Source organism: Actinia tenebrosa, unplaced genomic scaffold (genome assembly GCF_029948245.1).
Source record: "Actinia tenebrosa isolate PJP-AT-01 unplaced genomic scaffold, QUT_ActTen_1.0 PGA_scaffold4__44_contigs__length_22323623, whole genome shotgun sequence".
In the NCBI taxonomy this organism is placed as follows: domain Eukaryota; kingdom Metazoa; phylum Cnidaria; class Anthozoa; order Actiniaria; family Actiniidae; genus Actinia; species Actinia tenebrosa.
Window position 1 is genome coordinate 15,734,026 of NW_028292581.1, and position 16,741 is coordinate 15,750,766.

General features: G+C 36.6%; 1 protein-coding gene across 4 annotated transcripts in view; it reads left to right on the forward strand.

Annotated features, from left to right (window-relative positions):
• Positions 1-256: 256 nt before the first annotated feature.
• LOC116299655 (uncharacterized) overlaps positions 257-16,741 on the forward strand; it is a 35,131-nt gene continuing 18,646 nt past the window's right edge. Inside the window, exons 1-15 of one of the 4 annotated variants that reach the window (XM_089037067.1) lie at positions 257-394; positions 863-932; positions 3,525-3,829; positions 4,377-4,524; positions 4,809-5,060; positions 6,070-6,252; positions 6,978-7,282; positions 7,576-7,726; positions 7,935-8,264; positions 8,749-9,057; positions 9,724-10,029; positions 10,419-10,723; positions 12,814-12,961; positions 13,236-13,490; positions 14,288-14,470. In XM_089037067.1, the coding sequence (XP_088893193.1) occupies positions 863-932; positions 3,525-3,829; positions 4,377-4,524; positions 4,809-5,060; positions 6,070-6,252; positions 6,978-7,282; positions 7,576-7,726; positions 7,935-8,264; positions 8,749-9,057; positions 9,724-10,029; positions 10,419-10,723; positions 12,814-12,961; positions 13,236-13,490; positions 14,288-14,470 (3,250 nt within the window). In that variant the 5' untranslated portion in view covers positions 257-394. Of the gene's footprint in view, positions 395-455; positions 933-3,524; positions 3,830-4,376; positions 4,525-4,808; positions 5,061-6,069; positions 6,253-6,977; positions 7,283-7,575; positions 7,727-7,934; positions 8,265-8,748; positions 9,058-9,723; positions 10,030-10,418; positions 10,724-12,813; positions 12,962-13,235; positions 13,491-14,287; positions 14,471-16,741 lie in introns of those variants that run through there. The other 3 variants (XR_016121168.1, XM_089037069.1, XM_089037068.1) reach the window with 3 other exon arrangements.

Consider the following 16,741-nt stretch of genomic DNA (forward strand, 5'->3'; position numbering starts at 1 on the left):
AGGTTTCACTAAAGCCAATTTTTGGGGCATCAACAATGAAATATTTTTCCATTTAAAAAATCCCAATTATGAAATTATTTATATGTTAATTGTGTTGATCGACAAGTTTGCTTCATGAATCCCTTCTTTAAGGCTGTATACTCACGTAGCATCGATTGGAAAATTTTAATACGATATAATACTATAATTTGTTTAAACACGTATGGTTGAGGAGCTGTTGCTCGTTAAAAGAATATGAAAATATGTATATGTGAAAAAATGCTAATGACTTCCTTTATTTAAGTCTAATGTTTCGTAGCAGTATATTATGTCTAGTAGTCGTTTGTATGACTGTGAAAAGCTCACGGCACGAACACGGTCGTGACATGATGGCGAGCATCTTTTTGTGCAGAAAGTAAGAATTCTTCCAAGAGATATTCTATTTGATCGAAAACAGAAATTTCGGTTGAGACGGATTCATTGAGTTTGAAGAAGCTAAATAATAATAATTTTATCATTTTCCTTCAAACTTCGATTTAAAATGCGTTTGAAGGTGAATGATTGCTGTTGAATACAGCACAATTAACCGACGGAGGGTCATAGGACGGCGTCGTGTCGAAGCGATGTTGAATTAAGTTTAAGTCAAGCAGAAGAAGAAAACGAAGAGGAAGAAGGAGGAGGACAACGTACACTTCCTTGAATAAACCACCGAATGTGGGAGCTGTAACTTCATTTTACGCTTGATACTTTACGACCCAGACTACCTTGCGAGTGTCAAGTTCGAAACTGTATACAGGAAATCAGTTTACAAAAGCACGAATCCACTTGACTTAAAGCACTAACAGAACTCACTTGACTTAAATACTTTAGTCTCGTCTTTCAGATGGCAGTAGTTCAAGGTTTGGCCACATTATTCTACATCATTTCTGTTACTACGTTTGTCTGGGCTGCAGGTAAGAATAAATTTATTTTGATTTGCAATGATGTTAAATGTTATCTCAATCCTAGATCCAAATACTCTACTTATCAATATTGGATAAATGAAATAAATGTGAGTAAATATGCTATAATTAGTTTTAGAGAGCAATTTAAGGACGAGGGGTAAAAGTTATGGTCCCTACTCGAACAAAGTTTATATTGAGCATTGCAAATTAATTCGCAGAATGTTTAGTGAGGTCTTAAGCTGGTTTTTATTTCCGACTGAAAGAGTCGCGTTATCTTCTCAACTATATTCATCAATAAGGAAAACAAGACCTGGTACAAGGTACACTGTGCTACCTTGGATTAACCATGTATCTTAGTGTCTATGAATGTAAAGGTTTTGAATATACTGATAGAGGTAGAGATAAGGAAATAACAGCATAAGTACATACGTCATCGCTTTGTGCTGCTTTGGTAAAGGGAATCAAATGGACTACTTCGACGATACGGCCGATATCTTGCCTGGGGAAGAACAAAACAAAGATGAAGGAAATAATAGGGAGTTTCGTCTGTTTTTTTTTTATAATGGGTAAAGGTGATTAATTCATCTTTTGTTGTATTCTCTTGTGGTGAGCAGTTAATATCAATCAACGTCATTACTCTATAATGAAACCTAATTTGCCCCTGGACGCCCCATTATGCCTTGTGATCCACCGTGTAATCCAAGAAGTCCATTCCTTTTAATCATCTTGGAAGCAGAGTTTCTATCGTGAAAGTCATTTTTTTATTCGAAGAATATAAGTCCAAATTTAACGAAGTCGAAACTGAACTCCAGTCTGTCGTCACGCGGCTATGGCTTCGACACTCCAGGCACATTCGCTTTCTAGGGGAGGAAAGGAATTTAGTTCTGTAAACTGGCAAGCATTTCGAAAAGCATAATGTCACAAAACTTAAGGCAAGGAAAAGTTTTATTGAAAAGTGACGTTTCGGGGTCGTCATGACACCATTACCAAGCTTACAGGAAAGGACGTAAAGATAACTAAGTTATACATTTTTATAATTGATCACTTGAATAGTTTGGCCCTAAGGGTATCTGATTGAACATTGAGAGAAGGATTTTTTACCATATGAGCATTTTTAAAATCTAACAATCAAATTTTGTTTTTAAATCTTTAGAGAATAGATTTTCGAGAATAGATTTTTAGGCACAAATCCATGTTCATATCTGCCGGTTTACCAATCGTAGGAGGTGGACAGATTCCTATGTTCTTCATAACGTAAATCCCTCATTTAAGATGGTAAGGCAAGCTAATCTTTGCTCAAGACTTCCAGAATTGCTTTACAGTTGATATTTTTGTATTTTTATCGACAGTCGTAAATAAGTGGCCCTTTTTGTTAAAGAAAATGTTTTTTTCTAATGAGTGAAGTTGAATATTAGACCCGTTTCAATATGAGATCAATATACATAAGAGCTTCGACCAAATAGAGTCTTTAATATATTTTTATGTACCAAGCCAAAACAATAAAAATATAACTTCAGAATCGACCGGCCATTAAAATTAAATGTAAACACTAGTGAGTGACTTCAGAACGAAAGCGCTTATCGTGATTCTTTCACATGAATTGGCTTGTTTTCGAGACCGTTTTCCATTACATCGATCTTTGCTTGTTCGAGCAGAAAATTTCACTTCTATTATTCATCAAAGTATCCAAAAAAATTTCCGTATAGATCTATTGATTCCCTTTATACTGACATTCGTTTGTTCGTGCAGAAATTTCCGATTCGAGTGCTCAAAGCAAAATTCCGTTTAGGCAACGACAATTGAAAACTGTCTTTACTGAACGTGGTAATTAAAAAGTCCGATTTATTCGTGTAACTCGGCTCAGTCTTGAATTGCAGTAATCAAGCGAAAATACAGAATATTCTAGCATTTAGGAAAGTATTTCTCGGTTCACCCTGCGCTCTCAGCATGCAAATAAAAACAAAGGTCCTCAAGTTCTATTCTTGTGACTTCACGACGCTTGTTTTGAATACCGCTCTCAAACCCCCCGTTAAGCTTTAGTTTCAACCCTACTTACATAAAAATAAGGTAGCCCTTGTTATAACCCCAAATTGGTATTAAAATACAGTGGCCACAGAATCAAGAGGGTCTGTTACCTAGAAAGGCATCAGATAGCGTACATTTTATAATTAGTCATTTCAGATTGAAAGTGAAGTGCTGCGAATTGATTTGTCCTTTTCCTTAATATTGTTTTATGGGAGAGTCAATATAGTATGTTATCTATAGTAGAACGACTCCATTTGTGAATAGGACAGAATTGCGCACATAAAAGTGCCGAAAAACTCATAAATGAACATTGCCTCCCCCGAGAAATGTAACTGAACTGTTCATGACCTTGATGAATACGTTGGTCGAACGAAGGAAAACCATGAGGGTGCGCAGTGGTCATCTGTGCATAATGTAATAAAACAGCGCTGGCAGCAATAAGGTTATTACGTTTTTATTATTTTCAACTTCAAAAAGGGGTGGTTGCCCGCCAAATATATAGCCCCCTGGATCCGCCCTTGAAATAGTGGAGACCAAAAACGCATACAAATCCATATGCGATACTTTATATTTCAGATGATTGTCGAGACCTTGCTCTTGGCATGCAGAATATTGTCATACCAGCTGACAAGATTACAACATCTTCAGGGACAGCAGGTGACCAGGCCAGACTAAACTACATTAATGGACCATCGTGGTGTGCTATGGGAAATGATGATAATCCTTATTTACAGATTGACTTAGGGACCCCCCACATCATCTGTGCTGTGTCAACACAGGGTGACCAACAGACAAAACGATGGGTCAAGACTTTTCAGCTTAATTGTTCTAATGATGGGAAGACTTATCATCCATACAAGGAGAATGGCAACGCACAACAGGTCAGAGGGCACGTGCACACTAAATCATTTCCATTTTTGTAAAATTACAAAATTATTATTATTTCTAATATTTCTATTATTATTATTATTATTATTATTATTATTATTATTATCATTATCATTATTATTATTATAAAAAAAATTAATATTTCCATTAAGACATGCATAGACTATTAAGGTTTATTTAAATAAAATCATCATTATTATTTTTAAAAAAATATTATTATTATTGATATCATTATTATTGAGGGTCTTTCCTCACGCAGCACCCATGTTGCAGAAACCATAGGTTTTCCATGCGTAGCCTCACACTCAAGCATTTCAGAGCAAGGTTTTTCATCATGGGAATATACATGCACCATTTGATTAGCGTCTATGTTTCTGCGACACAGATTTGTCACGTTTTCTCGAGTTTTTGCTTCCGTACATGAAATTTCCAGCCAAAAGTCTGAATGTCTGATAAAAGGTACACGACCAGAGGTCGCAAAGACTGAAATTTTTAAAAAGCGTACCAAAGTATTCATATCATTTTTTGGTGCATTTTCAGACATTTTATGGTAATGTGGATAATTCTGGGATCGTGAAGCAGATTCTGTACCAAGGAATCATTGCCAGATATCTACGTATCCTACCCACAATGCACCATGGAGCTGTTTGTATGAGAGCTGAGATATATGGAGTAAAACTCCAGTCAGGTAAGATAAAAACACCTTATAGTTATCTTTAGAGATGGAACAGCCCTTGAGTGAATGCTTTCTCATTTCGGACCAAGTGCATGTCTTTCAAGTCAACTCAAGTTTTTTGAGTCGTATTCAAATTCATATGTCTTCTCATGCGCAACCGTTAAACAAAGAAATAATACTCTAGGGAATGGCTGATGGGCTGAAACGGGAAATCATCACGCCCTGAATCTAAGAGGGTGTGTTGTGACTGCATTATTGTAATATATTATCTACTATGTTTATTTATTTCTCCTCAGCCTCTAAAGTAAACTATGCCTACCGTAAAACAGCAACACAGTCCAGTACTGGTTGGGATGCACCGCCTGATCGTGCAGTTGATGGGAATCGTAATCCAAACTTTGATTCTGTTAAAAGCTGCACCCACACCTATTATGAGAACGGAGCCTGGTGGATGGTTGATCTTGGTCAGAGTATACCTGTGTATGAGGTGTTCATTGTTAATAGGGTCTCTCACCACCAGAGACTGCGCGACTTTCTAATTCTTATTGGTAAATAATTCCATTTAATACTAAATTTAAACAATAAGGCATCACAGCAGAATGACTAGGTGAATCATTAACGTTGCGAGGAAGCATTTTACTTTTGAAATACGACCTGCATTTTTTGGAATGGCGTCGTGATTTTGTCAACCAAATAGGACGTTTGCATGATGGCGTCATTTAACTCCTACTACCACAATGCTTCGCGAATTTTCTTTCTTATTTAAATTTGTATTCCCTCATGAGAATAGTAAGACAATTGGTGGTAATTAACTGAACAAAAGAAAGTGTGCAAGGGATTCTGGTAGTAGAGGTCAATGGCGCCATCGTGCAAATGTTCTATTAAAGTGACATTCATACATAGATCTGGTCGATGCGGCTAGCTTTAAAAATTCATAGTTTTTATAGTAAAAATTGGTACTCTATTCACATACGATGCCGAGTTCGGAAAGCGAACGCGAGTCACATTAATGAAAGGCGAGCACTATCGCCGCTACGCCCCCCGTGCGCGCTTCTCTAGGACAATTGGGCACTTGGAAACGAGTTGAAGACTGGGAACTAGTTTTAAAAATTAACCTAGTTAAGAAATAAACACCATAACAAGAAAGAGTACATCGAAATTAGTAAAGTTCTGATGTTTCAAGATTTTGGTTTTAAAAAAATTGTGTAGCAACCTCCCAAACATCTCAAAAATAACAAAGAAATGTATGGTTACTGTGGACACTTGTCCCTAGTGAACAAACATTTCTTTCTAATTTTTGGTGTTTTTGATTGCTTATAATTTAGCTGTTACTTAGCCGATCGAAGCCATACTGCAGAAACCTGTTAATTTTGATGTGATATGTTCTTTCTCGTCGTGGGAAGGTATTTTAATAAGATTAATCATCAATACCTTCCATGTACTCGTTACCAGTCCTTCACTCGTTTCTAAAGTGGCCAATAGAGAAGAGCGAGGACAATAGCTATGTCAATGTCCCGGTGTAAAATAATTAATAACACGAATATCTTTCATTACTAGGTGGGAGTTCAAGGAATGGGGGTGAATCAAATCCCGTTTGTAACAGTGTACAGGGCGCACTGCCCTCTGGGATTGGAACGTCTATCTACTGCCATCAAAGCATGATGGGACGGTTCTTGACTATTACGTTTGACAATCATGTGGGAATCCTCACGTTATGTGAAGTTGAAGTTTACACCGAAGGTAAGAAACTGCAAAAGGATTTTGACACAGAGCAGGGTCTGGATGAATCTTAATCAGACGATTCATTCCTACCTTTTGCACCAAAACGCTAATCACTAGTATATGATATTACAACATTATGGAGTGTGACTGTGCTGGGTGCCTGGTGGACAGCGCTAGACCATCTAAAGTAGATGTAACGTAAATTTGGATAAGTTTGGATACAAATGTTGGCTGTCCAACAAGCGAGAGAAATACATTTAGTATCACACTAGCTCATATACTTAGCGTATATTTGCATAAGTAAATGTCATTACGACTAAAATATTCACAAGGGAATATGGAAGATGAACATATTCACTTAACGTGATCAATGTGCTACGAACTGCAATGAACACGCTTACGAAATCATGTGACGATATTCATTGAACCAATCAAAGCGTGTAATGTCACTGCTCATTCGAAGTACAAGGATACGGCGTCGTCATGTTGAAGACACGGCAATTAAACGCATGCTTTTTACAGTTATAAGAAATTTGCTTTAACAATTTCAAAATAAATTTAAAAAGGTGTTTCTGCTACTTTGCTTCGATCATTGATTTCACTATGCTTTATTTTCGACTCTGTTTAGCTGCACAAACCGTTCTTGTAATTAATAGATAGCCTGCGTAGCGGCGCTTAAAGTGCATATAATGTTTTTCTTAGTTTATGTGAGATTGTTTCGTAATGTTCTTATCTGTCTTTAGGTCTGGCCATTGGTATATCCAATAGCAGTGCCGTGCCAGACGACAGGTTTTCAGCAAGTTCTATCCATAGCAACGAGAGGTCTGCAGAAAAAGCCAGGCTCCTTGGTAACAGCTCCTGGAGACCACGTGACGATGATACCAACCCATGGTTACAAATAGACCTTGGAGAGATTTACTACGTGTGTGCTGTGGCTACACAAGGTGACCCGAACAGTGACGAGAGGACAGTAAAGTACAAAGTTAAAGGATCTATAGATAATCGTTTATGGGTGCCTGTAGAAAACATAACTTTGGAGAAGGAAATGGTAAATCGATTGAGGGAAATATTACATAATATACAATTGCTGATTGATCAACTTAAAACGCTATGAAAAAAACAGTCTACAACTTTATTGTCCGTCGTCTTTGCGATCGGAAATCATTACATGTCCAGATATATTGTTAAACATAGAGTTTGTGAGGTTTTGAGCATCAGCGGATTTGTGGCACTCTATGTTTAGGATTTGTGGCATTTTCAAAGATCGGACTGGGAAGGAGGGGTTAGGATAGAAACTATACTCTTTGGTTCTCTTGTAACTTTATTTCTCGATGTGTTCAGGTTTTTACTGGTAACGAAAATCAGGCGACAAGCATCATTAAGCATTCCTTGCCAAGTCCTCTAGCAGCTAGATTTGTACGGTTCTATCCTGTAGAAAAGATTGAAGCACACGCCCTTAGAGTGGAAATATATGGTGTTCTCAAAGAACCAGGTACGCATCTTGATTGTCTTGTTGAGAAGGCAGATATAAATTCTGAGTTGATGTGGGGGGCGGGGTGGGGATATAGGAATAACTTCAGAAACAGAATTAAGAACTTTAGGAGACTGCACACTCAACGAAGAATTCTCAAGTTATAAAATAGAAGCTTCTCAAACGTAAGCATACATTCTGAAAAAGCCTTTTTTTCATTTTTTGTTAGCGCTTCCGATACCGACACAGATAGGGGAAAAATCATTACAACCCAGTCACAGTGCGTATGTAGACTTGGTTTGCAGAGCAGAAAGAGGACTGAGCATCAAATGGTACCATAACGATACAGACATTACAAGTTACTCTATCGGTTCAGTAAGAACAGGATCAATACTCATATCAACAATACGTGTAAACTACACATCAGCTGATGATGTTTATGACAAATATTCTTGTGACAAAGCGCTAAGAAACTGTACCAGTTTGGACTACATTTGTCAAGTGGATTATGGTTCATACAGAAAACTACAAAGCAGGGTGAAAATCTCCACATTATTAGGTATGTATTTTTGTTTTCGGTGTTTATTGTTGATTTCTATTTTTCAAAAAAGACCCTTTTCAAAGCATCATAGGAATTTAACTCAACTTGAGCAAAGGTCTGCAATAATCGGTGATGTGTTTCAGTCAAGACTCAGTGAAAGTCCTCGTAGAATTCAAGGTTGCGAATTTATTACCTTCCCATTGATTTGTGTGATATATTTTATGTTGAATCGATCCTAACCCTAAGTTAATAACTTATTACAGACGCTTTGCACAGACCATCACGTTATAGCAGCCATGACCGACAGGAAACAAGAACAATTTGAGAGCAATTTTTACATGAGAAAAAATGCACTTTCCCAGGGGAAAACACTTTATTGTTGTTCCTCTTGTCACTTTATTGTTGTTCCTATGGTCGTGGCTGCCACCACGTGAGGTTGCAATGCCTCTATAATGGGATCAGCAGAGGAAAGTTGATTTCTTTGTTTTTCTACAAAACGTAGTGCCCACTAGACCAAGACATCTTAACGCCACAATCAACCCTCAACTTGGGACCCAAAGACCAACTGTAACGTTGAAGTGGGAGAAACCAATGAGAGCAATTGGAAATATAACAAGCTATACCCTATTTTATAACTACGTCATTGATAATAATAGCAATATGACGTCATTGATCATTACGGATTTTACGAGCATGAGTTACACGATTAATGTGATTGGTGGAGCTCGTTTTGAATTCTATTTGAAAGCCAAGGCCAATGGTCTTATTGGAGATCCCTCTCAAACGTGGACTGCAAACATTCAAGAATGTAGTAAGTATTGTTCAAATTCGGCTGATCATATGCTTGTATAATGTTCTAATAAGTTGCAGATACGTGCTAATCATATCCTAAAGCCGGATGACCGTATGACTTTTGAAATTTTATCGATTCCCCTTGAACGACCAAAGTCAAGGCATGGCTAATTATCAAATCAAATTGGAATTTAGCGGGTTAGGTTTTACGAAGGGAAGAAAACTGTAGAACCCGGAGAAAAACCCTTGAAACTGGGGAGAGACCTAACAAACTCTAATTAAATGTGATGTCGAGTCAATGAATCGAATCTGACAACTTAGAGGTGGGAGGTAAGAGAGGAGTGCACCACCGTACGTCAGCTTGATTTCCTCGACTTCTTTAGTTGCATTAAATACGAAGGATGCGTTAATAAACCTAATTACCTTCTTTTGTAAATTGCCCATTTCAAGTCATATGATATGAAGCTCTCTGGAGAAATGTTATATTATATCCACATGAATAAACTTCAAAAAGATAAAGAAACAATTGTCTAGAGAACATCATGTAAGCATGACATGGTTTGAAATGGACAATTTACATACGAAGGTAATTAGGTCTATTGATTTCAGTGCAGTGTAAAGGTGCAGTGCAAAGGTAAGACTACAAAGAAATACTCACTCTTAACACTCTTAACGCTCAAAACAGAACCGTCATCTGCTCCAGCAAACGTAAAAGTGATCAAGATTGAAAATGGAAAATACAACGTGTCATGGGAAGAAATACCCAGAGAGCTAAGCAATGGTAAGATTATTGCCTACGAGATAAATTGGTCTTCCTTGACTAGACGAATGCGTCGATCACCTGTGGTATCCCGTGCAGCTAATGCTAGCGAGTCACCATACATGCTGGTGAGCATAAGCCTTACAGACAACATGAAGTACAACCTCACTGTACGAGGATACACCATTGGAGGTCCTGGTCCATTTAGCGAAACTATCGTTCTTAAAATAGGTAAGTTATATATTAACAAGAGCTCAATGAACTACTTCGACGATACAAAGGTCCTCAAGTCCGATTTGTTTGACTTCACGACGCTTGTTTTGAATGCCACTCTCAAACCCCCTGTTAAGCTTTAGTTTCAAACCTAATTACATAAAGATAAGGCAACCCTTGTTATATCCACAAATTAGTATCAAAATACAGTGGCAACAGAATCAAGGGGGTTTGTTACCTAGAAAGGTATTAAATAGCGTACAATTTATAGTTAGGTTATTACATTATTATTTTCGACTTCAAAGAGAGGTGGCTACCCGCCAAATATATAGCCCCCCTGGATCTACCCTTGAAATAGTGGACACCAAAAACGCATAAAAATCCATATGCGATACCTTATATTTTAGTTGATTGTCGAGACCTTGCTCTTGGCATGCAGAACAGTGTTTTACCAGCTGACAAGATTACAGCATCTTCAGGGACAGCAGGTGACCAGGCCAGACTAAACTACATTAATGGACCATCGTGGTGTGCTATGGGAAATGATGATAATCCTTATTTACAGATTGACTTAGGGACCCCCCACATCATCTGTGCTGTGTCAACACAGGGTGACCACCAGACAAAACGATGGGTCAAGGCATTCCAGCTTAATTGTTCTAATGATGGGAAGACTTATCATCCATACAGGGACCATAGCAACACACAACAGGTCAGATGGCGCAATAAATCATTTTAATTTTTGTAACATCACAAAATCTGCCTGAGAGGATCACGATCTATTAGAATAACACTTGACACTCAAAACGTGGGCTTCTCCCTCGATAACGCTACCGCCCGCATAATCAATTTTTTTATAAAATAGGCTTTATAGATTTATTTTTTTATATGTGTATGTAAATATAAGACCGATTTTTATTTGCGCTCATTTTAAACTTGACATTTATTTAGCAATTATCCTTTTAGTATTTGAAATAAAGTTTTTTTAATAATAATAATAATAATAATAATAATTATAATTATAATTATAATTATAATTATAATTATAATTATAATTATAATTATAATAATAATAATAATAATTATAATTATAATTATAATTATAATTATAATTATAATTATAATTATAATTATAATAACAATAATAATAATAATAATAGACCGTTATACCACTGTTTGCTGGAAAAGTACAACTTTCAGGAAAGCGACAATGGAAAGCCATGGTACATACAAAGTCTACCATCAGCAGTACTTCAAAATGAAAAGGCAAAAATATACTGGAATGTATCCTTTCAACTTGAGAAAGCTCCAGAAAACAGTGCCAATAAACCCGACATAGTTGTAAAAGATAAAGAAACTTATGCTTGGACACTATTTGAAGGCACAGTTTGTCAAGTTGGTAAGATTGCGGAGAGAACTGTTGAAAAACAAGAAAAATACACGGAACTACGTGCAGGCATCAAAAAAGAGTGCAAAATCTCAAGTGTAAATCAGATTAACATAGTGTTTGACTTTCTCGCAGGACATCACGAACAGCTAAGAAAAGACCTAAGAACAATTACAAATACAGACAGGGAAGTGAGCTTTCTTATAGAACGATGTCAGAAATGGATTTTAAGCCAGAACGTTAATATAGTCAAGAAGTTCTATGAATATGCATAAGCTGAAGAAAGGATTGAAAAAAAATGATGAACTTAACCAGCCTAGACTTAGTCCGCTGGTCAATGTAAACATGATATAAACTTGACAATTATTTAGCAATTATCTTTTTATCATTTGAAATAAAGTTTTTTTAATAATAATAATAATAATAGAATAGATTTGTTCATTCTTGTTAGACTATGAAAAATTTTTTAAATTATTTTTTGACTTCTCTAACACCATCACGGTCAAGCAAAAAGCTTCTTGTTTAGCTAAATAAGGTCATTGTATAGTCGCAGCACAAACGAAAGAAAGCTTTACTCGTCGAAATGTAGTACCAATCAAATGTGCTTCAAAACGACATAGTTTCCTTTTTTAGAGGAAAGAGATAATTCTTGATAAAAATAAATGAAAATTTGAAATTTGAAATGTAAAAATGCTTTAAAGGGCCACTTGGACGAAAATCGTTCCAAAATTTTGGCCCTTTCCTTTCGAATATCAGAAAGATATTCCAGTGGGTGGTTCTTAATGTATTCAAGATTATTTCAGCAAAGTTCCAGCTCGAATGAAAGAGTTTTAATTTTGGAGCGATTTTCGTCCAAGTGGCCCTTTAAATTGAAAAGCCGAATTCCTGTGACGTAATTTCTATGTTTAATTTTGCATAGAAAACATGTTTTGACGTCATATCTATGTTTCTATACTCTGATAAAACATAGCTTTTCGGCCAATCAGTGCGCGCGTTCGTGAAAATTTATTATATAAATTGTATTATTAAGGTTTAAATCTTATTCTAAATTATAGATCTGGTTACTGAAATTAGTATTTTGAAGAATAGGATTTGATACATATTGTTCAATAAAGTTATATCATTATAATATATATATATATATATAATATAATAAAATAATAATAATAATAATAATAATAATAATAAGAGCGAGGTTGCGCGCGTTTAAACAAAGGTTTTTCGTCATGGGAATATACATGCACCATTTGATTAACGTCTATGTTTCTGCGACTCAGATTTGTCACATTTTCTCGAGTTTTCGCTTCGGTACATCAAATTTCCAGCCAAAAATCTAAATGTCTAATAAAAGGTACAGAGGTCGCAAAGACTGAAATTTGAAAAGCGTAACAAAGTATATTTTGGTGCATTTTCAGACATTTTATGGTAATGTGGATAATTCTGGAATCTTCAAGCAGATTCTTTATCAAGGAATCATTGCAAGATATTTACGTATCCTACCCATAATGCAACACGGAGCTGTTTGTATGAGAGCTGAGATATATGGAATACGAATACAATCAAGTAAGATAAAAACACGTTATAGTTATCTTGAGAGATGGAACAGCCCTTGAGTGAATCTCAATTAGGACCAAGTGCATGTCTTGGGGAAAACAATTGTATGAGTTGTATTCATATTTATTGTCTTCTCATGCGCAACCGTTAAACAAAGAAATAATACTCTAGGGAATAGGTGGTGGGCTGAAACGGGAAATCGTCACGCCCTGAATCTAAGAAGGTAAATTGTGACTGCATTATGGTATTATATTATCTACTATGTTTATTTATTTCTCCTCAGCCTCTAAAGTAAACTACGCCTACGATAAAACAGCAACACAGTCCAGTACTGGTTGGGATGCACCGCCTGATCGTGCAGTTGATGGGAATCGTAATCCAAACTTTGATTCTGTTAAAAGCTGCACCCACACGGAAATGCAAGACAATGAGCCCTGGTGGATGGTTGATCTTGGTCAGAGTATACCTGTGTATGAGGTGTTCATTGTTAATAGGAAAAATCACCACGAGAGGCTGCACGACTTTCTAATTCTTATTGGTAAATAATTCCATTTAATACTAAATTTAAACAATAAGGCATCACAGCAGAATGACTAGGTGAATCATTAACGTTGCGAGGAAGCATTTATTTTTGAAACACGACCTGCAATTTTGTTGAATGGCGTCGTGATTTTGTCAGCCAAATTAAGGTGACATTCACACATAGCGCTGGTCGATGCGGTTGGCTTTACAAATTAATGATTTTTATAGTAAAAATTGGTACTCTATTCACATCCGATGCCGAGTTCGGAAAGCGAACGCGGGTCGCCTTGGTGAAAGGCGAGCGCTCTCATCGCTACGACACAGTGCTTCTCTAGGTCAGATGGCCACGAGTTTTTAAGATTAACCTAGTTAAAAAACAAACACCATAACGAGAAAGAATACATCAAAATTAGTAAATTTCTGAGGTCGAGAGATTTTGGTTTTTAAAAATTTAATTGCGTAGCAACCTCCCAAACATCTCAAAAATAACAAAGAAATATATGGTTACTGGGGACGCCTGTCCCTAGTAAACATACCGAGTTTCTTTCTAATTTTTGGTGTTTTTGATTGCTTAAATTTAGCTGTTACTTAGCCGGTCAAAGCCATACAACAGAAACCTGTTAATTGTGATGTGATATGTTCTTTCTCGTCGTGGGAATGTATTTTAATAAGATTAATCATCAATACCTTCCATGTACTCGTTACCAGTCCTTCACTCGTTTCTAAAGTGGCCAATAGAGAAGAGCGAGGACAATAGCTATGTCAATGTCATTGTATAAAATAATCAATAACACGAATATCTTTCATTACTAGGTGGAAGTTCAAGCAATGGTGGCAAATCCAATCCCGTTTGTAACAGTGTGAAGGGCCCACTGCCCTCTGGGATTGGAACGTCTATCTACTGCCATCAAAGCATGATGGGACGGTTCTTGACTATCACGTTTGACAATCATGTGGGAATCCTCACATTATGTGAAGTTGAAGTTTACACTGAAGGTAACTGATTGCAAAATGGTTTTGTCTGGATGAGTGTTAATAGACGAATCCCGCGAGATGCGAGCGCTTTTATGAGTGCTTTTGCGCAGACATGAAAACGAGGCATTTTCGGAAGGAACCTTTGGAAACCATAGAGTTATAGGCGATCTCTACAACCCTTTAAGGAAATATTAAGTTAGCTATGAAGTTTTTATGTTTTTTCTGTAGAGCGCGTAACATATTGCCCGAAAATGACTCGTTTTCGAATCTGAGCACGCACAGATATTTTTGAAGGCGATCGCGCATCTCGGGAAATATCTATTCTCATGGAAGGGCAAGAGAATACGAACTAAGAAAAGGAATCCCCGTGTCCCATCATGTGCACACTTTGATGCTATTTTTAGAATCTATTCTAAAAATATTACCCAGTGATATCATTTATTTGATCGTTTGATTTTCTGCACGCGCATAGTAGGCGGCGCTCTACGCTGTTTGCTAACGTTTTCTTGTGCTTTTCTTATGTTCAAATGTTCAAATCTGTTCAAAGGTTCAAATCCCTCAAGATGACGATGTAGGTCGAAAGCTTTGGAAAATAAATGTAAAAATACTCCAGAAAGTTGAACAAATTACTATTTCAATTTTCTGTCGTATTTGCCAAGCTTTCGACGTGCACATTCATGTTCAGTGTAGAGTCGCGCGAAATAACGGAAAACCACCAAAAACGAGGAAACAGCGTAGAGCGCGCGCAGTAAATGCGCGTGCAGAAAAACTAATTGTTTAAAAATAGCATCAAACTGTGCACATGATGGTAACAATGCTATATAGGGGGATTCCTTCTCTTAGTTCATTTTCTCTTGGGCAGGGTCATTATCCATTAAAGCAATCAAAGCGCGTTATATCACTGCTCATTCGAAGTACGAGACACCGGCGTCATCATGATAACGGCACGACACTTAAATGCGTGCTTTTTCCAGTTAAAAGAAATTTACTATAAAAATTCAAATAAAGCCGGAAAATATCTATTCTTACGGCAGGGTTACGGTACGAAATCATGGGACGATATTCATTGAACCAATCAAAGCACTTAAAAAACACACTTTTGCTCGTTCATTAAACACTACATAATATCACTGCTCATTCGAAGTACGAGAATGCGGGTTCATCATGATAACGGCACGACACTTAAATGCCTGCTATAAAAATTCCAATAAAGTTAAAGTGCTTATAAGCCTTTACACAATATTTTCAGAATTGATTCTTTAAATAGTGAATAGTTGGTTGTGAAAATAATTCGTCATTTGAATGTCGGATCTTTGAGATATGAAGGTTTATATTTCCAATATGTTAATGACTATGACGTAACATAAGGGATTTGAGTTATTTTGTGGCAATTTTTAATATTGAGCGCTGGACATTTTTTGAAAACAAATTTGTAAGAACCTTTACGTGAGTCACGAGTAAAAGGGTGATGCTTTTAAATGTTGTATTCCAGAACGAGTGCAGTGTTGTTTATTAAATGATCCCTTATGTTACGTCATAATCATTAACATATTGGGAATAAAAACATTCGTATCTTAAAGACCCGACATTCAAATGACGAAATATTTTCACAATCAACTATCCACTATCTAAAGGCTTTTAATTTCAGTGCCTTCAGTTCGACTCCGTTGAGCTGACGTACTTGCGGTTGTGATTAGAATTGAACCTTGGTCTTCAGAGCTAGACATCCAGGAATCAGTCCTCAGGATCTCCACGTCTCTTTCGACTTCTCTATTTTCTTTGTAGCTTTATCTTTAAACACCAGTCATGAGAGAACATTTATTGTCTGAGGAGGTGAAGGGCGCAACTTCTAGCGCTTTACAGACGACTTTCATAACTCAGTTTTTTCAGACAGAGAAAATGAAGCCTTTTTAACAGAAACTATTAATGCTATCTGAGGAAATACTTCACGAAAACTATTTCCAGAAAATTTTATAGAATTTGACCGCATACCAAAGAAGTTATGAAAGACAAAAATAGAGAGTTTTGTATGTATTTATCACTGGAAGCCTTGGTGGCCTCGTTTTGGTGCATGTTCAAAACTTCAAATGCTCACATCTTGTAAAGGACTTATCAATTTAAGTAGAAACTCACACGCCTTATCTAAATCAACAAGATCAATGATTTAAAAGGGTTTTCACTCCAAAAACATTGATTTTCAATGTTTACGCAAATTAGTAGCAGCCAGTCGTGTATGAAAGTCGTGTATGTATGATCCCCTGGCTCGAGAGAATTTGACTACCACTCCCCCGC